Raw genomic sequence first — 27,642 nt, 5'->3', positions numbered from 1 at the left:
ATCGACGCTATTTAAAGCTAGCAAGACCCACGAGACCGACACATTAAGCCCCGTATTGCATCTGTCGAACTCGTGGGTTGTTTTTACCTAGTGTCGAACTCATGGGCTTTATTTGCCTAATGTCGAACTCCTTGGCTGTATGACTCGTGAGCTCTTTGACTCTGTTTTCAACGTCGAACTCGTGGACTGTATGACTCCTGGGTGGCGTTCTAGTGGGATGGCCCCGTATTATTATATGCATAATTATAAAAGTATTGTCCCACACTCAACTGCTAAATAAGATTGATTGCTACAGGGTTAATTGAGTGAAGTAATGCGAGGCTCGAATCCACAACCTCCTCAATGAAAGCGCAGTGCAGCTCAATAAAAACAATCTGAAACTGAAGGATTCGTTACAGATATCAGCTATTTTTTTTTTCGTCTTTCTTTCTCAAAGCTCTCAGGAATATGTGATATTTCGTCGTCCGGTCATTCTCCAATTGACACATTATAATCCAGAGTGATGTTTTGCTTCACGCCTCTACATTCGGATGTTCAATCGTCGAAGCTGGGGAATAGGTCGCACGGGACCTTTCCGGAGGCTTCTTGAGGTGGGAAACTCGAGTGAAGATGGAAGGTCCACCTCTTTAGCTTCATCCTTCCTGGCGAAAAGAAAGAACGAAAGAAAAGAAAGAAAGAAAGAAAGAAAGAAAGAAAGAAAGAAAGAAAGAAAAAAGAAAGAAAAAAAAAGAAAAAAAAAAGAGATGTTGGGAGTCTTTCGCCTATATAGGGATAACCCAACTAGGGGAGCCACCTCCCTGACCCAACAAGTTGTACATGGATACGAGAGAAACAGGATGTGGGTTGGATGAGAGGACGCGGAAAGCCGGTAATTCTGGGATGAAAAATATGAAATCTTTATAGGAAAGGTAATTGCTCCCATCGGTAAGATCTAGAGGCATTTTTTTTGTCTTCCCCTCCACGTTTTTTCCAGACGTGTTGAAAAAAAGAAGAAGAAAAAACAAACAAACAAACAGGATATCTAGATTTTGATACATGTTTTCGGAACTTTGATTCGTCTTCTGCATGTGTAATGTTTTCAAGACTTGAAAACGGAGAAAGAAAAAGGACTGTTTAATCAGAGAGAAATATGGAGGGAAATATAAACAGATTAAGAAACAAAATATCATCGATATGGAAGAAACGAATAAATTTTTATTTTATTTTGCTTTTCGAACCAAGGAGATAGGGGGCCTACTAGAAGGCTCCTCCGTGATAGTACCTTCTTGGTCAAACTTGTAAAAGTATTCTTCATGCATCCATCCATATAATGCCCAAAAAAAAAAAGAAAGAAAGAAAAATGCATAAGACTAAATTTACTATGACAGAAGAAACAAACAGATTGTGAAGAAATGCACACAAAAACCCAAACACATGTATACATATCTGTGATCCAATTTCATTATTAAAGTCACTTTTCTCTAATAGTTGTGTTTCCGGAGTTATCAACGATCCAGCGTGGTATAATGTTTGGGTTGTTTATGCGGTTACAGCTCGTTATTCCGAAGGTTCGTTATTCCGAAAGCTCTTCAGTCCGAAGCTTCCTTATTCCGAAGGTTCGTTTTTCCGAATTTCATTTTCAAATAAACAAATCTTCGGAATAACGAACCTTCGGAATAACGCCACAAATGTTCGGATTAACGAACCCTTTTTCATTTTCGGATTAACGAACCTCTTATAGGTATAGGGAATTTGCGTGTTTCGGATTAACGAACCTTCGGAATAACGAACCTTCGGAATATCGAACCTTCGGAATAACGAACAGCACCCGTTTATGCAAGGTATCGTTGCTTTTATCATCTAGCAGACATCTGGATTTAAATTTCCCTCAACTTTGCCCTGGTTTTAGTATTTTAGTATTCCGCCGAATGTAGTGAAGTACATGATTCAGTTGATCTGTTATCTGGTTATAGGAAGTAAAAAAAAAAGGATGTTGAAAATAGAAAGAATAGAGAAAATATATCGGCAGCAACCAACTTTTACAAGAATGCCTGGATACTGGTAGTTAATACTGAAAAGAGCCCAAGTTTTGTCTGACGTGTTTGTGCCAAGGAACGTGCTGTCCTTGTACTTTTTGCTGTCGTACGTGATCACTGCAGCGTAAAGCGGCTGCGAGGCGAGGTGGCCTCAGGCGCAGCCTCGTGCCCAGGTCGGGGCTAAGTGAATTACATGACGTTAACTGCCCGTGCTAACATGTGGTATTGCGGCGGTCAACATGTATGAATGGAGACGAAAGCTTACCACTGGTTTGCTGCAATTCAATAGCGCGAATTACAGTTACATTTCATGTGAGGAAAAGAGTAAGAAAAAACAAACCCAAAGAAAAACAAATACAAAAACCAAAACTAAACCAAATAAAACATCCCTTTAGTTCTCTAATTTTTAGTTTCTAGCTTTTAAAGGGCTTTTTTTTAATTGTAAGTAATCTTAGCGCTTGATTTGTAAAAACATGGATTTAAACCAGTCTTAAATTTTAAACTAAAATCTTGTTCCAAAGTCATTGTGTTCGAGTCAATTCTATCAAAAATTCATATAATTTTACAACAGGATACAAAATAACACGGAATGTCAATGACTCTATATATTGAAATTCTTCTCAAAATATAGATATACCTCCCATAATAATGAATAACAAGTTTAAGAAATGTTCAGAAAAAAAATGGTCTTTGGACCCAATGGTAGCGAGTGCCTGCATTGAACTTGACCATCAAAGAAAATCCGCACCAATGGTTTAGAAATCATTTAACTTCACAAATAGATATAACTCGGATGTATATTATTGTTTTGATGTATATACAGTGATGTGAATCTTCCTAAAACCGATAGAGCAAATGCATGAGGCAAGAAAAAAGTGAGGGAATGGTACCTTTCTGTATTCAAAGGTGAATTCTTCCTCAGTGGAATCAGTGAGTACAGAAATACCGGAAGAATACATCAATGAAGCTTGATGTAAATCGGACTATTCGTTTAAAAGTCTGACAGTTTTTATTCAATGCATGTGTGTTCCGATATAGGTGGATGACAATGCTGTGCCATAAGTATTGTCACAGTATAGTGGAACGATATAGAAATGAAGAGAATTCCAGAAAAATTCATATTTTATATAGAGTACACACACCTCAAATTCATTACTGAAAGAAAATGTGACGAGAATTCAAGAAAACGTGGTATTTTATATGAAGTACACATACCCTAAATTCATAACCGACACAATGGATATTCTGTTATCCACCTGCCTTTATAAAAGAGGCAAATCAAGTTATCTTTCATTATGCTAAAATAAAACTATATAAAAAAAAATGTGGAATTATCTTTACATTTCATTTGTATCAGTCCACTACCATGATAGCACGATCTGTTCTAATCTTCTTATCCAGCTATGGCGGTAACATTCCCAAATTTCTTCAAGCAGAGAATTTTGTTACTTTCTGCTTGAGAATGATTTTGTTTTTCGTCGGTTCTCTTTCTGTTTTTGCACGTTATTTCTACACCTTTCTCGAGCCTTTCTTTTAAATCTCGCGAGACGCCATCAAACCGCTATGCCATCCATTTTAAGACACATGTTTTTGCACCCGAAATTGGTAACAATCCATCTCTTTTTCCCTCCTAAAATACGGCTCAGTGGTGCAACTCTTCCATGCCAATCTCGACATTAAAAAAAAAAGCGGGAAAAGCGAGTTGAGCACTCGACTAAGGTGGCAATGAGATGGATGCGATAAACCCTTGGGATGATTTCTCGGGGATGGTGTATACTGAGATTGTCTTACATCATTCTTGTATTTCGCTACCTGACTTCCCTCCGTCCCTCTGATTCCCCCCTCCCTTCCTACCACAACATGCAAATAACTCCCTTTACGTCATTCCCGGGTACTATTTGAAGTCACCTATGCCTCATAATTATGGATAATCATTTGTTTTGTAACAGCTGATATTCCTCTTTGCTTTTACATTGTTTTGGGGACATGACTTTATAGCTATTCATGCTACATTTATTTGTAATATTTCATATTATGTATTATATATAATATATTATATGTTATATATTATATATTGTATATTATATATTATATATTATATATTACCATATATTGTATATCATATGTTATATATGACATAACTATTTGATGCACGCGTCTCTAATCACTGCACACAGACGAAATTATACAACAATTGCATCAATCGTTAATCAACCATTGCTTTGTCATTCTTTTCAGTTCATCTTACTTCTGGCCATTGCAACGAATTTGTTTGTTTATGATTTGTTAGCTTGTTGTTTTTTATCTTATTTACATCGAATCGCTGCATCTATTACATGACATTAGTGTCTGTTATATAGACGAGTCTAAGTAATCAATAAATGATCAATCTTTTGACCTAATGTAGCATATCTTATATTCTATTACTTATATAGTTATATCATCTTCTCTTACATTTGTCCTTAAAGGAATAACAAAAACTCATTGAACTGTCAGCGTGTTGTTGTTTAAGCGCGTCGCTCATCCTAGCTCATGTTTTGCCTCAGTAATGCGATGAAAAATAGTTATAAAAACATATCAATAATCACTCATCCTCCTTTCTCTTCATGTTATTTTTTTTTTGCAACAAGTATTACGAGCAGACAGGTGAGTAATTGGGAGAGATCGCTAACCGAAGCGACGTACTCGTCGCTCCTTAATTTGACGAGAATTCGAATAGAGTTCACAGGAATTCGCTTTCAGAAGTCATTAGAATTCTTGATGTTTGGCCCCGGATGGAAAAGGGAGGGATGAAGAGGAAACAAAATAGATGTTTTGGTCTCGCACTGTGGCATCCATCGGGGATAACGCTTTCCGCATCTTTCGTGGCAACACATCCGGAGAAACAATCGAGTAGCATCCTTGTGCCGCGTGGAATCTATTAGCAATGTCATGACATGCTGATCGCTATTATGTCTTCAAAATGATATCGGGGAAGACACTTGAGACACGGAGACAACTACCAACACGGAGCACCATGCATGGTTCTTGAACCCATAAAGGAAAACCTTCTTTTGACAGTGTTGCAACTGCTCTACCATTAATGACCTTGCAGATACACTATACCGCAGCGTTTCCAGGTACCCGATCTGTTGGGGTCATCCCACAGCTTGACACCCACGAGTCATGCGGCCCACGAGCTGGTCATTGAAAGAAAAACAAGTCCATGAGTCATACACCCACGATTCATACAGCCAGCGACAATCCACGATATAGACATTAGGTATGATAGACCCACAAGCTATGTAAACACTAAATGAAACAGGCCCACGAGCCAGACAAAAGGCAAATTAGGCCCACGAGCTCAACACCAGGCAATGAAGGACTTCGAGCTCGACTTGGATGTTGAGCTCATGGGCCTGTTTATTTATTTATTTATTTATTTATTTATCCTTTTTTTTTTTTGGGGGGGGGGGGTGTCTGGCGTTGAGCTCGTGGGCCCTATTTGCCTACTGTCTACCCCTTGGACCGTTTAGTTCGTGGACCTATTTTACCTGATATCGAGTTCGTAGGCCTTGTTCATTTTGTTTCTATAGCTCGTGGGCGGTATGATTCGCGAGCTGCATAAGTCATGGGCTGTATGATTCCTGGGCAGTATGACTCGTTGACTGTATATTCTTTAGGCTGTATTACTTGCAAGTGTAGAGCTCGTGACTTACACTAAGATATACTCACCTTCACATGTGCATGAAGAGGGACAGAGTGATTAAAAGCAATATACCCTCCAAGAACGAGAGTTCTTATTGTGGGATTCGAACTCGTTACCTTATTGTTTGAGTGTAAAGTATCATATACCCACTGTTTCATAGTGTCCGACGAAGTATACTTCTGGAGAAGTTTGTCCTTTTTAAAAGCTCAATTTTCTCTCAATGTCTCAAAGAGTCAAGCGTTTTCATCAACTAACGTCATCGACGCAAAAATACTAAAGAAACAAATAATCAGTCACCAAGAAACTGATGAAGTCCCTGAATATCAATTTCTGATGTTTGGGTACTTCTAAATTCTCAAAGCAAGGAGCACAATGATGACCCACGGCTTGCTTTATATCTTACATTAATTTTGCTGAAATGATCTTCTCTTATGTCATGAGTGTAAATCAATATTATTTTGTTTTATTGTGTATACCAGTCATCGCCCGATAAAAGACAGAAAATGAAGTACTATTCTCATTCAATAAGCATAATGTATAAAGGAAACGAGCATTTGCTGCAATCGTTTATGAATATGAAAATGCTTCAATGCGATTTCACGAAGTCTAAAGGAATGAATGCAAGTAGGTCTACCTAAATACAGAGATGTATAATGCAATTATTATTAAAAAAAAATACACAGCAACGATAAGTGCATAAACCACTTAAATAGCAGCATGAAAACATTTGATCACATGTTATATATGAGATGGACAAGAACATTTCATGCTTTTATTGCTCGAAATTCCTTGCTCCTAAACAAAGTAGAGTGTTCAATTGAAGCGACGGGTTATCACATCTCCGTCTCTCGCAAAACTGAATCATCACTTCGCATATTTGGAGTGCTTTCTACAAATTTACATAAAAAAGTTTATTTTTTTTTTTTAGGCATGAGTTACCATATTCTACTGATTATAAATCGATTGAGCTACAAAACGGTAGTGTGTTGCTAAAACCATTATAACTCAATGATCGCGAAATCATTTGACTTGTGAACTTCCGAAAGAGATGGACTGAAAAACCCAGACTTCTAAACGTATAAATAATTGACAGAGCGACTATAGCCGAAAATTAGCATATTATGAAGAATTCATACAAAACTAGAACCAAAAAAGACTAAACAGTCGACATCACCATTGTCGGTATCGTAATATGGGATGTAATTTTATTTTGACTGCCTCTTTGAAATGCTGCAAACATCAAATACTGAACATCATAATCTTTATTTGTGAATTCTAAGCGTATGAGAGAGAGAGAGAGAGAAAAGAAAGACAACTTCTGCCGTATGTCTTGTTTCTCGCTTTATTGCAGCGTATGTCATTGTCGAAGTTTGAATTCTGTAATACATGTTCGTAACAAGTACATGAGAACTTGCACATTGGATTCCCAACAACCATAAAATCATTGGGGTCCGTAAAAGCGGTTACGTACTACATACGAAGCACATCATCATAATGCATTCTATGGACCGGTGTAGAATAAAGAGACTGTCTGTAATCGGCCTTTGAACTTGTCTATTATGCTCATAATCCCCGACTTTTCAGACGGCGTCTACGAGTGCGTCTTAGGAATGTTTTTGTATCATCATCCTGTCTATTCAAGGAGGTACAATGTAACCTGATACTCTGGCCACCTGGTCTATTCAAAATGTTCTTGCCTATAACACGCGCACATGTTACGCTGTGTTTCACCATGATGAACATAATAATTGTAAGACCCCATAATGGCAATATCGGCTCTTGCATTGTATGAAAATGATGACTATTATACAGTATATCCTCTATTTGGTTCGTTGGCCGAGTAGATTTTTTGAACGATCTTATAACATAATCACGCTGTCATTCATAAGTATGAGAGAGAGAAAAAAAGCTTCAAGCAACATCGAAGTTGAGTTTCTCAAACCAATCTTCCATTTGAGTTTGTTTCTTGGTTTTGTTTCAACAATTTTCATAATGTTGACAAGAGCCTGATGGATGTTCGATATTCAGATAAATCGTTGCATCTTTCTTGCAATCTTTGACAGCTAATGGTGACTAAACCTGCGAACTCCATGCATTTTTGTATAAAGACGTTTCCTTTGTGAAATTATCCATCATGACTGCCTCCAGATTTCGACCATAATTATATGACTTAGGTTTCCATGAGATGAATAAAGGAGATCAACGAGCGCATTTGTAAGTTTACTGTCGGGTTTTATGTTGCAAATTTTATGTGCAATCATGATTCCCTTACAACTCTACCGTAATGGCGGGAATGTATCGTTCACTGCACATCACTTGAGATTAAACGTCACACAGTGATATGATAATCATCAGCAAACGGGATAGATTATTGTTTTATATGTATATATATAACACCTATTCAAGTCAGTTGATGGAGCATTTATGAGCTCTTCCGGTCTGCAAACGAAACATCGGAGTCTATGCGATAAGAAGAAAGATTGAGAGATAAAGAGAAAAAAAAAATAGGCTGGTCTTCTAAATTTAGTTCCATGGACGGTAATCTAAACACACTTTTGCAAACGAAATGAAATATTACACACGGCTATGTTTGCCTATAATCTGTGTTATGGTGATATCTTATGAGATTATATATAATAATACGGGCAAAGTATCTTGGAAAGGTGATCGCCACCATCAATGGGGATATTCAATCTAAACGATTAATTGTAGATGATGGGAATGAAGAAGTGGATAGCTGGAAAGGAAAGTAATGAGATGCAATGAGATAAATCGAAGCAGCACTACTCGAGGCAACTGTATTACAAAGGAAGAGCAAAACGGCATATTCGAGTGTTCAAAATGGTCAACATTATGCAAAGATTTTGCAGTCATTGTGTGTGTGTGTGTGTGTGTGTGTGTGTACGTACGTTTGTCTTCTAATTTCAGTTAGGTAATTCAAAATCGCCTAAAAAAAAAAAAGATCGCGCAATGAAGATGTTCATTCAATCTCAGTTTCCTTTCACTATATATTATCACTTCAAATTACGTAGCCTTAACACAATTCAAATTAGAATGTCCATTGAGAATTCAAATTCGTCTCAATATGAGAGAGCGTCTTTTCAAACAGGGTCGCAGGTGAGCATTCCCGAGTTCGACGGAGAAATTCATTCAATTTAGCAACAAAAAAGGTTGGCCATCCGGCAGCTGTAGAAGAAGCCGACATGATCATGGAAGTATGGCAAGCACAAGTTACACAGGCTTCAGGGGCGGACCCAGGGAGGACAGCAACCGGCGCACGCCCCCCCCCTTTATTTTTTGTTGAAACAAAAGAAATAAAAAGAAAATAAATGGGGGGGGGGGTGCGTGCGCCCCCCCCTTTATTTTTGTAAACACGCCCCCTCTTTACGGAATTCCTGGATCCGCCCCTGAGCTTGAAGGCCTAAAATTATTACATCACTTCAGAAAATAAGGAAAAGACGATATTTTTGTTGAAATAAACGACATTTCTCCCGGCATTCTTTGATATCTCATAACAGACGGCTAATTTTGCTGAAATGATCTTCTCTCATGTCATGAGTGTAAATCAATATTTTTTTTTTTATTGTGTATACCACTCATCCCCCGATAAAAGACAAAAACAAAAATGAAGTAGTAACAATCTCATTCAATAAGCATAATGTATAAAGGAAACGAGCATTTGCTGCAATCGTTTATGAATATGAAAATGCTTCAATGCGATTTCACGAAGTCTAATGGAATGAATGAATGTAGGCATACCTAAATGCAGAGATATACGTAGACATAAAAAAAATACACGGGCACGATAAGTGCATAAATTACTTCAATAGCAACATGAAAAAAAAACAATTGATTACATCGATAAACATGAGATAAGACAAGAACATTAATTGCATATTTTTATTGCCCGAAATACCTTGCTCCTAAACAAAGTGTTCAATTGAAGCGATGTGGTTATCACATCTCCGTCTCTCGCAAAATTGAATCACCACTTCGCAAATTTGGAGCGCTTTCTACAAAGGAAAAAAAAATCGGGTTTTTTCGGTATAAGTTGTCATATGTGACTGATTATAAATGGATTGAACTCAATGATCGAAAAAGAATTGACTCGTGAACTTACGAAAGAAGTGGACTGAAAACACCTCAGACTTCTAAATGTATAAGTAATTGACAGAGCGACTATAGCCGAATATTAGCATATTATGAGGAATTCATACAGAACTAGAACAAAAAAGACTAAACAGTCGACATCACCATCGTCGGTATTATCGAAATGTGGGATATTATTTTATTTTGACTGCTTCTTTGAAATGCTGCAAACATCAAACACCAAACATCAGAATTATATCCACAATTTTTTGGCGAATGCTAAGCGTATGAGAGAAAAAAAAAATGCCATATTTCTTGTTTACTCGCTTTATTGCAGCGTATTTCGTTGTCGAAGTTTAAATTCTATACATATATGTTGGTTACAACCACATGAGAACTTGCACATTCGCTCCCCAACAACCATAAAATCACTGGGGTCCGTAAAAGTGGTTACGTAATACATACGAAGCACATCACTACAATGCATTCTATGGACCGGTGCAGAAAAAAAGACACTGTCTGTAATCGGCCTTTGAACTTCTCTATTATGCTCATAATCCCCGACTTTTCAGATGGCGTCTACGAGTGCGTCTTAGGAATGTTTTTGTATCAACATCCTGTCTATTCAAGGAGGTACAATGTAACCTGATACTCTGGCCACCTGGTCTATTCAAAGTATTCTTGCCTAAAACACGCACATATGTTAGGCTGTGTTTTACCATGATAAATATATAGGACCCCATAGTGACAATAGCGGCTCTTGCGTTGTATGAATATTATACAGTAAATCCTCTATTTGGTTCGTTGGCAAAGTAGATTTTTTGAACGATCTTATAGCATAATCAGGCTGTCATTCATAAGTATGACAGAAAAAAAAAAAACTTCAAGCATCATCAAAGTTGAGTTTTGCAAACCAATTTTTCATTTGAGTTTGTTTTTTGGTTTTGTTTCAGCAATTATTCTTTTTCATAATATTGACAAGAGCCTGATGGGATCTTCAATATTCAAATAAATCACTGCATCTTTCTGGCTGTTTTTGACAACTAATGATGACTATATCTGAAAAATCCATGCTCTTGCGGTACCTGCCATCCACACTGAAGTTTGTGTGTATAAAGAAGTTTGCTTTCTGAAATTATCCATCACGACTGCCTACAGATATAACTTAGGTTTCCCTGGGATAAATAAAAGATATCAACGAGCGCATTTTTGATTTTATGTTGGGGTTTAAATGCTGCCAATTTTACTAGTGCAATCTTACGATTGACTTATAACTCTATCGTACTGCGGGGAAGATATTGCTCATTACGAATCACATGAAATAAGATTTCACAAAGTGATAAGACATAAGTTATTCATCATATGATAAAAAGTAATCACTAACAGGAAAGCTGATTGTTTTGATGAATATGTATATTTGATATAACATTTATGAGGTCTTCCGGTCTTCAGGCGAAGCATTGGAGTCTATGCGATAAGAAGAAAGATTGAGAGATAGAGAGAAAAAAAAAATAGGCTGGTCTTCTAAATTATGTTTGATGGATGTAATCCGAACACTCTTTTGCAAACGAAATGTAATATTATACACAGCTTGGTTTGCCTATAAGATATGTGTTATGGTAACATCTTTTTAGATTGTATATATATATATATATATATATATATATATATATATATATATTCATAATACAGGCAAAATATCTTCGAGAAGTGATCGTCACCATCAATGATAATATTCAATCCACACATTTGTAGATGATAATGAAGAATTGGATTACGGGAAAGAGAGGGAGAGAGGTGGAAAGGGGGGGGGGGAGAAATATGGTGGTCTTCTAAATTTTGTTTGGTGGATGGTAATCCGATCAAACTTTTGTAATCGAAATGTAATGTTACACACGGCGAGGTTTGTTATGGTAATATCTTTTTAGATTATATATATGTATATATATATATATATATATATATATACAACGGGCAAAATATATTGGAGAAGTGACCGCCACCATCAATGATAATAACCAATCTATACGTTTGTAGACGGGAATGTAGTGGATAGCTGGAAAGGAAAGTGATGAAAATAATTTAATGTAATGAGATAGAATGAAGGAGCACTAATCGAAGCAAATAATGTGTCATAAAGGAAAAGCAAAATGGCAAACTTTAGTTTACAAAAAGTTTACAAAATGGTGCATTATGCGAAGATTTTGCAGTCGTTTTTTGCCTATGTTTGTCTTTCAATTCATAGTTAGGTAATTCATAATCGGTAACAAAAAATATAGTTCCATGAAGATGATCATTCAGCTTTGTTTTCCTTTCGCTATATCCTATCACTTCAAAAATGTAGCATGAACACACTTCAATTTACAATGCCAATCGAGAACTCACATTCGTCTCTATGTGAGAGAGTTTTTTGGGTTTTTTTTCAAACAGAGTCGCAGGTAGCATTTCCGAGTTCGTCGGAAAAGTTCATTCAATTTAGCAACAAAAGGTTGGCAACCTGGAAGCTGAAGAAGTCGTCATGATCATGGAAGAATGGCGAGCACATGCCACACAGGCTTGAAGGCCTAACATCGTTACATCACTTCAAAAAATAAAGAAAAGACAACATGTTTGTTGAAATTACACCATATCTCCCGACATTCTTCGATCTCTCATAGCAGAGTGCTAATTCCACTGAAATGATCTTCTCTTCTGTCAAGAATGTAAATTAATATTTATTTCATTGTGTATACCAATCATCCCCCGATAAAAGACGGAAAATAAAGTACTTTTCTCATTCAATGTGCATAATGCATAAAGCAAACGAGCATTTGCTGCAATCGTTTATGAATATGAAAATGCTGCAACGCGATCTCATAAAGTCTTTAATTCGATTGAAAGTATGTACCTAAATGCAGAGGTAGATAGAGAGAAGACACATGCACAATAAGAGCTTAAACCACTTTGGTGATAGCATTAAAACATTAATTACATCAAATAAAGAGAAGAGCATTTCGTACTTATATTGCTCGAAATACCTTACTCCCAAAAAGTCGAGTGCTACAATTGAAGCGCTCCATAATCACATCTCCGTCTTTCGCAGAATTGAATGACCGCTTCGCAAATTTGTAGCGTTTTCTACTACAGTGTAATTTGAATGAAATATATATATATATATTTTTTTTTTCGGCATGAGTTGTCATATCCGATTGACTGAAAATGGATTGTGCAACCAGTGGCGTTTGGCTGAAATCCTTGGAACTCAATGATAGCAAAATCATTTTGACTTATGAACTTACGAAAGAAATGGACTAAAAACCCAGATTTCTAAACGTTTAAATAATTTATATAGCGACTGCATCCGAAAATAAGCATATTATAAAGAATTCATACAAAGAATAGAAATATAGACTAAACAGTCGAAATCACCATGAACGTAATGAACATGGGATATAATTTTATCTAATATACTTTTTTGAACTGCTGCAAGTCCCAAATACCGATCGTTTTTTTTTCCATAGACAATTTCTCGCAAATGCTATAAACGTATGAGAGAAAACTTGTGCCATGTGTCTTCTTTATTCGCTTTATTGCAGCGCATTTCGTTGTTGCACTTTAATTTCTATAATAAATTAATGTTTGGAACATGCACATGAGAACTTGCACATTCAATTCCCAACAACCATAAAGCTATGGTTACATATACGTACGAACATGGACCTAAGGTCCATGGTACGAAGCACATCGCTAACATCCATTCTATATGGACCGGTACAGAAACGAAAAGACTGCCAGTAATCGACCTTTGACCTTCTCTATTATGCTCATAATCCCCTGCCCTTTTAGGTTGCGTCTACGAGAGGGTCTATCTAGGAGTGTTTTTGTATCTGCATCCTGTCTATTCATAAATATACAATGTAACCTGATACTCTTGCCAGCTGGTTTATTTAAAATATTCTCGCCCATAACACGTGCACATGTGACGCTGTGTTACGCCATGATGAATTTACGACTTCGATGAAGTAGCACAATCGACTGCGTTGTTTGTATGCAGTATACAACCCCTACTCGGTTTGTTCTTGGCCAAGTGGTTTCTTTTTTTTTAACGATTTTATAACATAATCAGAATATTATTCATGACGGTAAAACTCTTCAAACAACTACAAGCAACATCGCTGTCATGATAACAAACAGACACAAAAACATTCACACATATCACATGCATGCTGGGACACGCAAAAGATTTACTTTTGAATTTATTCAATTCGCCGAGTTGTGGTAAATCCCAGGACTCGGCAGCGGAAGAAGAAGGCCAACATTTCATGCCAATAATGGTAAGCAGGTTGCCATGCCGAGATGGCTTTCATAGAAAATCCATAAGTACGACATTGCATTACTGATATAACACGAAGTAGTATGCTACAATACTTTATCATGTAAATGTGTGCTAATAAGGTAGGTGCGTGCACGCAACGGTCTTGACCGCCGCACGCACGCTTTTCACTTGAGTGTGACAATTTGCATACCGATGCAAATGAGATCGCCAGAGCGTGCGGCTGGTCGCTCGTCATTGGTCAGTTTCCGGACCGTTGCGAAGGTCTGAATGTCGTGAAAATTGCACTCATGTTTGTCAATATTTTGCTTGTTTATAGACATAAGATATGACCAATCATCACAAAATGTTCACAGATGGCAACTTTGATGTATGTAGTCCCACAAAATATAAATCATTTTCAACATAGGCATCGTATTGTTGGTGAAATTCTAAGTTTAAAAATGCGTGTTCATTTCACTCTCTCAGCCCGAGTATACTCGGGACCAGTCCACAGCCTGGAAAACGTCAGCCCGAGTATACTCGGGACACGTCCTAAACGGGTTAATATGAATCTTGAATATCAAGTATGTGTGTTGAGTGTGTGCATGTGTAATGTCTTTCTACTTGTCTATATCTCACTTTGTTTGTGTGTGCCCATTTGCGCGTCTTTGTGTTTTTGTGTGTATGTTTCTGTGGCATGTGGGCTTTTTAATACAAGAATTCCATGTTATTCTTTCGTCTCACCATACAGCACGTGGCAGCATGTGTATCGATCTACACCCTGACTGCGATAGCTGCCGATCGATACCTGGTAATATGCCATCCCCTCAAATTCCGTATCAGAGCCTCCCGTACGGTCATCATCATCTGTTTAATATGGATCTGGTCCGTCATTGCAATTTTGCCTCAGGTGATGTGTAACAATGATCATTAATTTTTGTCTCATTTGCATGTCAAAACACGACAATGATGAATCGAAATGGAGATGTTGTTTCCATTTTCATGGGCAGGGAGAAATGAATGGATATTTTGGTTCTTTTGTCAAGTGGAAGGCATTAATGGGGGATACAATATTATGGATAGGATATTTTAACTGTATGCCTGGTTGCATGTTTCTCACGAGAACCAAATTGCGCATGCGGATCAATTTATTCTTGTTTTAAGATGAAAAATGGTGCTCATCCTGACATACAAGTTTGTGGGGTTTTTTTGTCAAGAATTTTTGAAAATGACGAATATAAATCATAGGTCTGAGTTGGAAAGGGCTGCGGGGTGGTCTTTTTTTTTTCAACATCGAGACAACTTAAGATTTTTCACTGTAAATTAATGATGTGCTCTAGTGGTATTTGAATAGAGCAACGATTTTAAGTAAAATGTTTGATTTGTTATGATAACATTAAAGGTACTAGCCCACATTTGCAAACCCACGAAAATCAAAACTGCATAAAACAGGTCCAATATGACTTCAAGTACAAGTTATAACAGTAACATACCTCACCTGTCGCTCTTTGTCTATACCATTCGATAAAAGAGAGAAAAATCATCGTTTTAAAATCAATTTTCAAACCGGGACAACCCGACCCAAAATCGAATTACGAGCGCGGGCTATAGCTACGTACGTTGTACATGTAACACTTACGTGGACCGGAGCTAGCGAGCGTTATACGCATGCATACGGATTACGGTGCATTTTCATTTATTTTTATGAACGTAATGGACTAATTGGAACGAAATTTTGCACAGGTGTTACTGCAATCATGCCCAAACTCCATGCTAACTATGAGACCAATTGCTGCAGGTTTACAAATGTAGGCTAATACCTTTAAGCACTTTATGTTTTAAATGTTGTACTATATTGGACATGTCATATCATTTATATATCATCTCAAATTACAGGCGGTGGTTATGGAATTCCAAAATCAAGAATACATCCTCGAATTCAACCTGGAACCGTGGCTTTCGAAATGCTATGAGGTACATACAGACAAAAAAAAAAGAAGAAAAGTTTTCAAGCCGTTTGTTCATGATTACGTCCTAACTATTCTCATTGTTGTAATTATCAGTACTATAGGCTATTACCATCAATGTATTATCATCAATACTGGCATTATCTTCGTTGCAATTAGCATAGATTTTATTATTTCATATAACATCATATAAAGCAGCAGGATATAACTGATATTCATGGCAAAGTTCAATGGCTAAATAGTGGTATCTGACACCCCTTGGTTCGCGTGTGTGTTCTCTGTGTACAAAGTTGACGGAGATGAATAGCGTTTACCTGCAATGACAATTTAATGAAAGGCACAGTGAATGGTGACAGATATTCATATGTATTTCCACACGAAGGTGGCAAGAAATGTGATTAGGAAACACTAAAATATTAACGTACAAACTGAATATTCTAATTGTTGCGTGATTTTCTCATTGACTGGTCAAAAATGTCTAAAATATTTCTGCAAGGGAGTCTCCTTGCCCCCGCTTGGTACAGGCGTGATCACAGGTGATCGTCATAATCACCGTAATATGCTGAAGAGTATAGAACTAGGAGTATAAGTGAAATTAAAAAAAATGTTTGCGTCTGGACAAAGTCTTAATTGTGTTATCTTTTATCTTCCTTGAACAGATGAAGTGGCAGGGCTCTATGCTACAAAAGGTCTACTACGTTGGGATTGCCATATTCACCTATCTCTCTCCTCTTTGCATCATAACTGTGGCTTACGCTAAGGTGAGTGAATGAATGCATGAATGAATGCATGGATGATTGCATGAATGATTGCATGAATGATTGCATGAATAAATGAATGAATTAATCAATTAATCAATCAATTATTGAATGAATACATTAATGAATGGATAACTAGGTTAATAGTGTATGAATGAATGAATTAATTAATCAATTAATGAATGAATGGAATAATTAATGAATAATTAATAGGTTAATAAGTCATGTAAGTTTATGAATGAATGAATGAATGAATAGTCAAATGAAAACTCACTGGATAAACGAAAAGGGAATACATTGTTGACTGATTGAGTGAATGAGTGACTCAACTAATGAATCATTATGAATGAATTAGATGAGTGAATGAAAGACTAATGGTGGAAGATTCAGTGAATGAGTGAGTGAGTAAATGAATGAATAACTGAAAAAATGAATGAATGAAACAAGAAAAATGAACGACCCATCGATTGACGAAGTAATGATGTTTACCTCTTTTAATCACACTACAGAAAACAGCATCGTTTATTAATTCAAAATCACTGGGCCGAATGGCATTTCCACAAATTCGAAATATGTCCTATATAATCGATTTATTGTGTAAAGATATAAGCTGCTAAGCAATCAATATATCAATTTGTTGAAATGCAAATAGGTAAAAGAGGATTTGGCGTATTCCGTGATTTGACAACGAAAACTTTAGATGAAGATTAGTGGGGCATTGAATGAAAAGTCTTGTTACATGGGTTGTTGTTACAAGACCAGTATCTGATTGTGCCAATTTTAAAACATCGAGATGAGGTCAAACAACGTGCTGCGAAGGTATGGTATCATTGTTGCAACTAATCTCAAAGAGGTGATTTATAATGGACAAATAAAAACGAAAGACCCTTGCCCCCCCCCCCCCAAAAAAAAAAAAAAAAAAAAATGTGTGATCACAAGATCAAGGTAGCCCAGTTGTTTCTCTATCTAGCTCAAACCACTCTGCACTAGATTGTGTGACCACAAAGAAGGGCATTGGGCTTGGGTATATGGTGAGAGCCACCAAATCTTGACCAACATCGCGGTAGGAGCGACTCGTCGGCTTCGATACGCATCTTAAAACAGACCAACTTTACCCCAAATTCGGGCAGAACATGGTGGGGGGGGGGGGGGTGTGAGTGGGAAAGGTGTAGCTGAATAAAACTTATCAGAATGGTAAATTACCCCTTTTATCGATTTGCACACTGCGGTATCAAGTAATAAGTTTCACCAAAGGTTTCCCACCAGTAAATGAAATGAACTGGCCCTAGCCCCATCATTTTTTTTTCGTACCAAAGATACTAAAATGACATGGAAAAGAAGCCTTACAAGCCTGTCAAAGAATAGCTTTTTGTGAGTAATTTGAGGGAACGGGGCCGCCAGATGTCTTTGAACGCATTTCCCGAGTATCGAAACTTTCTGCAGTCACTCAATGAACATAGATTATATTTGGGTTTCATTTCATTTTAAAGATTTTCACTTTATTTTACTGGTTTTATCTCGTACGTGCGCATAGTGTAGAGTTTTCCCTGTATACTTTCAAGAATGTTTTGCAATGTTATAAGCCATGAAGGGTTCATTGCTATAAGGTCAGATGCATTCCCGAACGATTTTGTCCAATCAACAGGTGTGCATACGTCTTTGGTCGGCGATCCCCACCGAAGAAACAAGTCGCACGAAGCCCAGCGAGTCGAGCGGCAACCAGTCAGCTAACTGGGCCGCCTCCGAGAGCGGCGCCACAAAGCCCGGAGCGGTGAAGACGGGCACGGAGACTCAGATCGCATCTCGCCGCAAAGTGGCCCGGATGCTAATCGTCGTAGCTTTCATCTTTGCAGTGTGCTACCTGCCCATTAATGTCACAAACACAATCAGGTACGATATGGGCTGAGGCATTGATTTTTCTTTCTTCCCTGCTTTCTTTCTTTTTTCTTCGTGATTGCTCTTGTTTTTAGTTTCTCTTATTCCCTCTTTTTTTTTTTAACTAAACCTTTCCCTCAAATTCCATTTCTAAATATCGCTTCTTCTTCTTTTTCATATTGCTTCTTCTTCTTCTTCTTCTTCTTCTCCTCCTCCTACTACTACTACTACTCCTTCTACTTCTCACTTTTGCTATTTTTTGAAGGAATAATTATATTAAACATAATTATTCAGGAGGCGACTATAACAGTATGTTTTACAAAGATACGAAATCGTATAATAGTAATGACACATCGTTTCCCCATGACAAAAAGAAATGGTGTAGATGTTATACTGAAATACTACCATTAAAATATTGATATTTTAATTTAAAAAAATTGTTGCTCAAGACAATGATATACTGATATACAGCAATATCCGTTAAAGGGATCGTATATTTTTGATTGAGACCTAACTCCAGGTTTCAAAAATTTTTTGGTGAGATAATGAGAAATCTCTTTTAAAATATGAAAGAGCATGTATGTCCAAGAATAATTCAATGTTTATTTGACGATAATTGGTTTTGAAATGGCTGAGATATCCAAAACAGAGCAATGATAAAAGGTTGGACCCACCTTTTGGTACGATCGCTTTGTTTTAATTTGTTTTTTGATGTCTTACCCATTCAAAAAATAGATTTTCAATGAACTTTAAATTCCTCTTAGAATGGTATGCTCCGTACTATTTCATGAGTGTTTTCTTGGTATCTTACAAAAACTTAAACCCAATCCTCACCTCAACCAATACTTTACCATCCCTTTAAGCTTTAAGCATTCCAGTTGGTGCTCTCTCAGGTCATACGTTCAGTTATACTTATGCAAAAACTATAATTATGGTTATTCATTGTTTGTCTGATTTTAGTTTGCCGAACTCAGTTGCAAAGTATTTGTTTTTGTTTCTGCATTGTGTTCAGTTAATTTGCATAACACTCCGCTGGTACACATTTCGTACTCGCGAATTCGGAAAGAGAATTTTGTAATTACTCAGTACATTTTGCTTTTGTATTGTTTGTCTTTATTTCAGAAGTATTTTATTCTCTATAGAGGGCTTCCTTGAAAAGCAGGTTTACTGGTTATCAGCAAATGAATGAAAGAAAGGAATGTCCCTTTTAAAAGATGTTGTGGATAGATAGATAAATAACGAAAAAATGCTCTGTGTCCTTGCACTTCACTTTGGGTTTTCTTAGCCAAAACCTTGTAAATTTCGTCTCTAACTTGTTTGGTAATACTTCCTCTGAAAATGACTAAATCAGATCATAGGGCTATCAAACCAAAATCGTATACAACGAATTGAATAATAAAGTAAAAAACGGGTAACTGGAATTAATGTGATGATCGTGCTTGGAGCGCCACAAATTTGTTCCAGTAGTAATAAAATAAGACAAGATTTTTTTTTTCATAATACATTATTTGAGGAGTCCATTATTAAATTGATAACGGCAATGTTACTTTCTTTAATAATCAATAATCTTGAACTAGTTACTGTGAATACATGTACCCATTTTGCATTTCCATCCACCAAACTGTAACAAAACATTTACGAAACTGCCTGTCATATCTAGCACCCGTTAAGAATAATACCCGTGAATACGTTTGACTGACTAGGTTTTGATTTTGTTTCTTGGGCACATATCGTAGGGATATTTCCCATCAGTGTACGATGCCCTGATTGCAAATTGATACTGAACCAGCGGCAAGTAAAATATTAAATGATATTCAATATTATTAGATATGAATATCATATGATATATATAAATCTAATAATAATATAAGGAATCTAAATGATGATATATTATTACGCACAAGTAATTATCATATTTCTGCGATAAAGTCGAAACTTTCCCTGTAATTATGAAGATGATTATTTTTGTTTGTTGTGTCCATTTTGTCATTAATTTTTAGGCACTTTGGTCTGATGGATACAAATACTCATGATGTTGCGCATAGAACGCGGGTTCACTTGAGCTTTCTCGCCTCGCACCTGCTCGTATACATCAATAGCGCCATCAACCCTTTTATCTACAACTTCCTCAGCGGTAAGTCTCGGGCTCACACCTGTAAATAAAAATCAATATGGAATGTCTTAAATAATTGAAGAAAAATGAATTAAAAATCAGAAATGCAAAAGGTTTGGCAAAACATTGAATAGCTGCAGATATTGAGTATGAATTCTTCTAGAAACCTGCATTTTCGTTGGAAGATGAAAACTTTTCTTATGGAATTTGAAGGGCCTATTGGGTGCATGCACAGAAAATTGGTGATTTTTTGAGTGAAAAGAACTTGTAGTCTGTCTTGCGAACCCTTGAACAGAGTTTGAGCTGAAGAACTCCCCTTGGAAATTTGATGAATGAAAGGGTATATCTCACTTTTTCAGGTTGGTGAAAATAAAAACACCTCATTTCTCCCAGTTATTTTACATTTCTTTTTCTTTTTTTGAATTTTGAATTTCAACACACGTCTCTATGGGGAAATATTAACCCGACAGTATAGTGTGAGCACTCTAATGGCGCGTTTACACCGAGCACGGTACGGGCGGTTTTTTTTTTTTTTTTTTTTTTTTTTTTTTTTTTTTTTGCTATGGTACGCTAATAGGAATCATGTGTTGTTTTGTTAAATAGAATAAGTAATTCAGTACAAAATCACCCAAAATGTTATTCTTATGTCAAAATCAACAGCAACAAAATCAACGAGTAGAAGATTAATTTTGTAACATTTTGCGGGGAAGTGATATTGTAACATTTATGTTGGGGTTACAGAACCAGACACGGTTCCTCTTGGCGCACCATAGCAAAAACCAGTTCCGTGACCCGTGTCGGATTTAGTGTAAACGCAGCTTAAAGAAGTTCGCCAATGGGAGTAAAAGTCGGTTTGTAAGCACTGTAACTTATTTATCGGCCATTATGGAGGACTTTTTGAATAGAACAGCTGATTCAATGTGTTATGCAATGAGTCAGGTGCATTGATATTTCAGTGCATTAACTACAACATTGTAACTACTGGTATTGTTAGATATGCCCCTCCCCTTAATGCTGAATATATAGGCCTACTGGTATATTCATAATCATAGGTTTGTTTGTTTGTTTGTTTGTTTTTCGTATGATGGGCAAAATTTATAAGCTTATCCAGACACTTGTTGAGATATAGTTCGAACAACTCCTGGCAAACCTTAGGCAAACTACATTCCGGTTTTCTGGAAATGTCTTTGTTTGATAAAGGTATAGAAAAATTTGGTTATAGTAAACTGGTTTATTCTCATTTTAGTCCATGGGCCAAGACCCGAAAAGAAGAGCACTGTCTTCCGTATGTCCACAGGTGTTCTGTTGTAAACGCGGTGCGCTTAGTCTTTATTCAAGGCAGCGAAGGGAATATCCAAAGGGTTATGATGTCCACAGCTGTCACTCGGTGCGCTTAGTCTTTATCTAGACCAATGTACCGTTATCATATCTAAAATTCCTAATCAAAGGGATAATCTATACTGTTTTTGTACTACCCTCTCAACAAATACAGTATCTTTCTCATTTTGATTTTTGAGTTGTTGTTGTTGTTGGTAAAAGCTGTCCTAACATTTTACCCTACGATACCATGGTTTGCGTCTTTCGAATGCCTTACCGCAAGTGATATATTTATCAACTGCACGGGTATTCTTGATATACTCGACTATCGCGTCATTATTTTCATCATTATTTTACGTAACAGCGCCATGAGCATCATTCTTGATGGACTTCAGTGCATTATAAAATATTACTGTTATTGTTGTTATTATTATTATTATTATTATTATTATTATTGTTATTATTATTATTATTATCATCATTATCATTATTATTATTGCACACACAGTCAAATTTCGACGGGAATTCCGCATGGCCTTCTCCACGTGTGTGTGCTGTCGCTCTCGCAAGCGAAGGCCGGACACCATCGGCCTGACGAGCGCCAGCACGACGGCGAGTCGACGGGCTCACCGCACGAACACGACGGGCCGGACAACGAGCACGGAGTACACGCCGATGTGGAAGGTTGCCCTGCGGTCCAATCGACCGCAGTCGAGCTCGTCAGAGTATTGAAGAGAGGTCATCGACGTCGGTTTGACAAGAATCCGGACGGTGTCTCTCATTTTCGACAGAATCGGCCTTGCTAACGCGGCCGTACATTTTGTGGATTATGATATTATGATGTAAAAGATGTTGCCTCCCTGCTGGGACACAACTTTACTCACTGAGAGTAAAGTGCTACTTTCTTTGATCGACTTTGATGAATAAATCACAGGCAAACAACCAGACTGGAAGACGTTTTGTAATTAAACTCGAATATTTTGATGATAACGAAATTCGTTGAATTTCTGATTTTTAGATTTTACATCTTCTCATGTGGTATTTCATTTGTTTGTATCAAATACTTTCAATCACAGACAAAATAGATAACACGAAGGGGGTGATGACATTCCGTTGCATTTTTGATAATTCTAGTTTGTGTAAAGAATACAATTTATAGTCTTTAATGCAATTTCAGAAATCGAATATTCAATGTGGGTTTGTGTCCAGGTCAAAACGGGTCATCCCACGAGACCGACACCTACGAGTCACACAGCCCACGAGTTCGACATTGAAAAAAGGTCCATGAGTCATACAGCTCACGAGTCATACAGCCCATGACTTGACAAATAAAACCCACGAGTTCGACACTAGGCAAAAACAGCCCACGAGTTCGACAGATACAACAGGGCGCTTAATGTGTCGGTCTCGTGGGCCTTGATTCTTGTTTGTTTAGTGTCGAACTCGTGGGCTGTATGACCCGTGAGCTGTATGACTCGTGGGTGTCGGTCTCATGACGTGCACCCGGTCAAAATGGGGGGGGGGGGCACTTTCCTCAAGAGAGTTGAGGACTGCACCGTTTCGTTTTGTTTGCAGAATGTGGTTATAACCAATAACTCCCTTGCTCTTAGTCAGTTTTCACCAATCTTTTTTGTCTGAAGTTGGCTCTACATTAATATGAAAGTCTGCTTGAAGATGAGAGTGTGAAGTACAGGTCTTTTCAATTCATTCTTTTTATACACCACGTACGTCTCTGTCGATCGTGACGTTGATTTGTAAGGTAACTTTAAATAAAGCGAATTAGGAAAAAAAATAATGTATATATAAATTCCACAAGTCTGCTCCTATTCCAGTGAGCAGGACTCGACATTGGTGGGGCCCCGGTGGACCGCGGGGCCCACGGGACCACTAAAAATTGATGTCGGGCCACCAATTTACAAAAATTCAATATAACTTTTTTTTTTTAATTTCCTTTTATTTTTAGCCACTACATTGCATTTCTTTTTGTCACCCAAATTCAAATTCAAAGATTTTAGTGGCCCAAACGGGCCACTAGAAAAAAAAAATGGGCCCTAAGTGTCGAACCCTGATATGGGTCTTCACTGTGTCATAATGTCGGCGGCACAACTGTTATTCTTTTAATAAATACAACAGATTACTAGTAGAAGTACGAAATAGAAAATTGTGGTGGCGGGAATTATTATCAGTAGTTTTAGAAGTACATGTAGTCTGTCAGTTAGTGAAACCATTGGAAAATTAACCACTGTTCGTAATATGGTTCTCTTCTTTAAAAAGGAAAAAAAAAGAAAAAAGAATACTCTCCGTGATCATCGCGACCTGAAAATTGGACGCAAATGCGACGTAAAAGACTGGCAAAAGTGTGTGTGAATGTACGTGGGATTGTGTGTGTTTGGGTGTGTGTATGTGTGTGCATGTGTGGGTGTGCATCTGTGTGTATGTGTGTGTGTAATATTGTAATGATACAACATATATTATGACCTGACTGAGTTTGTATATAGACACACACGGGGACTCATCTCTACTGCCTTGCCCGGCCTGTTCTCTGCGCCGTCCGTTGCCTAGGATACCAAGGAGGTACTAGTGGAGCTCGCCTAGTAGTACTTCCTCGGGATAACCACAGTGTACTAAATCAGTGTACACGTGTATAGTAAATATGTTCTACACCTATCACTGGGTTTACTGTAGTTATGATACCAAACATGAGTTTTGTAGAAATTGTTCTGATGATCGCAATTTTATGAGAAAAGACCGTGAACTTTACCAGCTTGACAGCTTTATGAGTTAACCATCAGCACGCAACCCTAGTTTATGGTAAATTGCTCAGTGGCTTTAAGATAAAAACAAATCTCTGTATCTGCAAACCGTCCGTTCACAACCACGAAAGGAAACGACCTCTTAACATCTTTTATATCTGAAGCGGGTTTCCCTTTTGATACATTCAAAGATATCTAATCGAAAACCTAATACATTTACGTAGATTTTTTTTTTCTTGCATAGTCACTATTATACTACCAGCTCCAGGAATGTCAACAAGTTATCAATCATGATTCCGTTAAGGTACCAACGGCGATTTTGTACACAAGATGAGGAACTTTGTAGTAGTGTATCAATGTTTCAGCGCATTCAGCAAGTTATATTTATTCTTGTACATAATAGATATTTCATGTATATACAGGACAGTGAATCGAACAATCAAACATAAATGTGTACATAGTCCAGAAACATGAGACCTAGTCCGAAGATACAGTGATGAGGAGGAGAGAAAGGGAAAGAGTGAGAGAGAGTGAGGGTGAGAGTGAGAGAGAGAGAGAGAGAAAGAGGGAGAGAGAGAGAGAGAGAGAGAGAGAGAGACTTAACTGATATGACAATCTTAGTTATGAGATGTACACGTGATGCATTGATTTATACGTAAACCAAAACATAACCGTGGAATCAGGGAGGTGGAAAGCGATGCATTGCTACAGAGAGATGATAAAACCCAGTCAGTGACATTTGAATGATTATTTGGTAAACGTCATCAATTTAAGGCTTTTAATATTGCTTTCTGTTTGTTCTTCATGCTATTGATATTGCCACAACCATGTTTGTTACGGTGACACGGCATTAATTGCTCCTGTGACAATATTGTTCCGGTTTTATTTTCTCCAGGGATTTATAGTTAGGATTGGGGTCGTGAAAGGGATTCAGGTTAAGCTTGATTGGAGGATTAGGATGCATACGGTTAGATTATGTTTGTGGGTAGATCATAATGTTATATGTTTGGCTTAGCATGCAGCAAACATGTTACTACTATATGTTTGGCTTAGCATCCCATTTCATGGGAGCAATTTATTGTAGCAGGGGCAAAACCGTTTGTGACAACCTTCTCAAAACCCATTCTCGATCTCGACTGTCTGTATATCATGTAAACCGAGGAGGGCCACTGTGCATAAAACCATGGTAACTTTACAGTAACTGCAAAGGTATGGTAACCCTGTAATCAATGCAGCCAATCAAAGCCAAGAAATCCTTGATGGTTGCCATAACAATTACCATAAGCATTGTTAAGCAGCGGGACCCAGATGCGAGTCTTGAGGCGCAAAAAAAAAAAAAAAAAAAAAAAAAATGAGCGAAAAATATGGCGCAATTTCGAATCTTGTTTACGTTTACTGTGCGGAGAATTGTGCAATGAATCATATGGTATTAAATGTCGTAGCGCGATTCATTCATTTTTCTTTTCTCTCCGAATGTAGTACATGTAAACCAGAATGCGTTCATAAAACGACTGTCATAATTTCAATGCACGGTGCTGATGTTCTCCACACCAATTTGCACATCTGCAATATCACCCATAAATCAATTATATGAGTCTGCAACGACCTGCCCGTGTAGACAATGTGAATGATGTCTGTACAGAATGATACTCGTGAATCTGTGAAAATATTTAGGGATCCGTTTCCATAAAAGGCTGAAATAAAGTGACTTAATTTAACACCGATTCTAACCCTTTGGTTTCTTTCAGATTAAAAGATTTAAAGTATTCTAGCGATAAATAATTTGTCCGGCCTTACCAGAAATGAAAGCGATTGTCAAAACATAAGGAAAAAAAAAAAAAAAAACCTTCAAAATTGTAACGATGAAATAAAGAATATACATGTACATGTTTGTAGTAACATAATATACACGTAGTACATTAATTTTATTTTGTAATTCAGGTGAAGGAGAATAGGCATACTAGAAAAAAACAAACAAACAAACATACCAGTAGTTCATTTCAAAACACTACAGAAACGGGCTGAAAGAGATCCGAAATTTGTACAGGATATAGCCAAGATATCAGGCCTTACGGGGGTTTAGTGACAAAGACATATTGGGAGTATACAATCGTGAAGTTTGAGGAAGATCGGACGATTCGTCCGAAAGTTATGAATTTTTAAAGTTTTAATTTGATCCACGTGCCATTATCGCTGGATAAGAAGACTACAATTCGAGATGTCACAGTTTGAGTAGCCAATGACAATACAGAAAATTGAGAAAATTCACACAATTTATATTTTATTAAGGACATCACACTCCTTCTACTTGTTACTTACATGAAGGATAATTTAACATCCTCATGCTTTCTGAAAGAGCTGCATCGATGCCCTTCTCATGACATGAGAAAACGGGGAAAAAAAAAAACACGTGAATTTTCGTGATATTTACCTGTTGGTTGTTGCCCTACTATGACGTCAGGAATTGTTGTAGTCTTCTCATCCAACGATTGGATTTAACCAAATCACACATATCACTTTTGAATATTGGCATATTCAATAATTCAATAGATATTGAATTGATTTTCCTCAAACTTCACTGATGAGCACTACTAACATTTCTGCATTGCTGCATGAAAATCATCCATGGGCAATTGATGGGGGTTAAATTTTTGCCTTGACAATTTAAACTTCCCTATCCCCCCCCCCTTTTATAATAAAGCTTTCTCGCTGTAAATGCTCGCGACTTCATTAATTAATTAATTAATTAATTCATTCATTCATTCATTCATTC

The 27,642-nt window shown here is 37.2% G+C and overlaps 1 protein-coding gene across 1 annotated transcript in view; it reads left to right on the top strand.

Moving 5' to 3' along the window:
- Positions 1-22,848, top strand: part of LOC140229537 (orexin receptor type 2-like) — a 32,499-nt gene extending 9,651 nt beyond the window's left edge. Inside the window, exons 2-6 of the mRNA XM_072309785.1 lie at positions 14,838-14,996; positions 16,713-16,814; positions 18,457-18,701; positions 20,687-20,820; positions 22,625-22,848. Coding sequence (XP_072165886.1) covers positions 14,838-14,996; positions 16,713-16,814; positions 18,457-18,701; positions 20,687-20,820; positions 22,625-22,848 — 864 coding nt within the window. The remainder of the gene's footprint in view (positions 1-14,837; positions 14,997-16,712; positions 16,815-18,456; positions 18,702-20,686; positions 20,821-22,624) is intronic.
- The last annotated feature ends 4,794 nt before the right edge of the window (positions 22,849-27,642 follow it).

Source organism: Diadema setosum, chromosome 6 (genome assembly GCF_964275005.1).
Source record: "Diadema setosum chromosome 6, eeDiaSeto1, whole genome shotgun sequence".
NCBI classification, from domain to species: domain Eukaryota; kingdom Metazoa; phylum Echinodermata; class Echinoidea; order Diadematoida; family Diadematidae; genus Diadema; species Diadema setosum.
The sequence above is the reverse complement of the archived record's forward strand: the minus strand, read 5'-3'. Positions and strand labels throughout refer to the sequence as shown.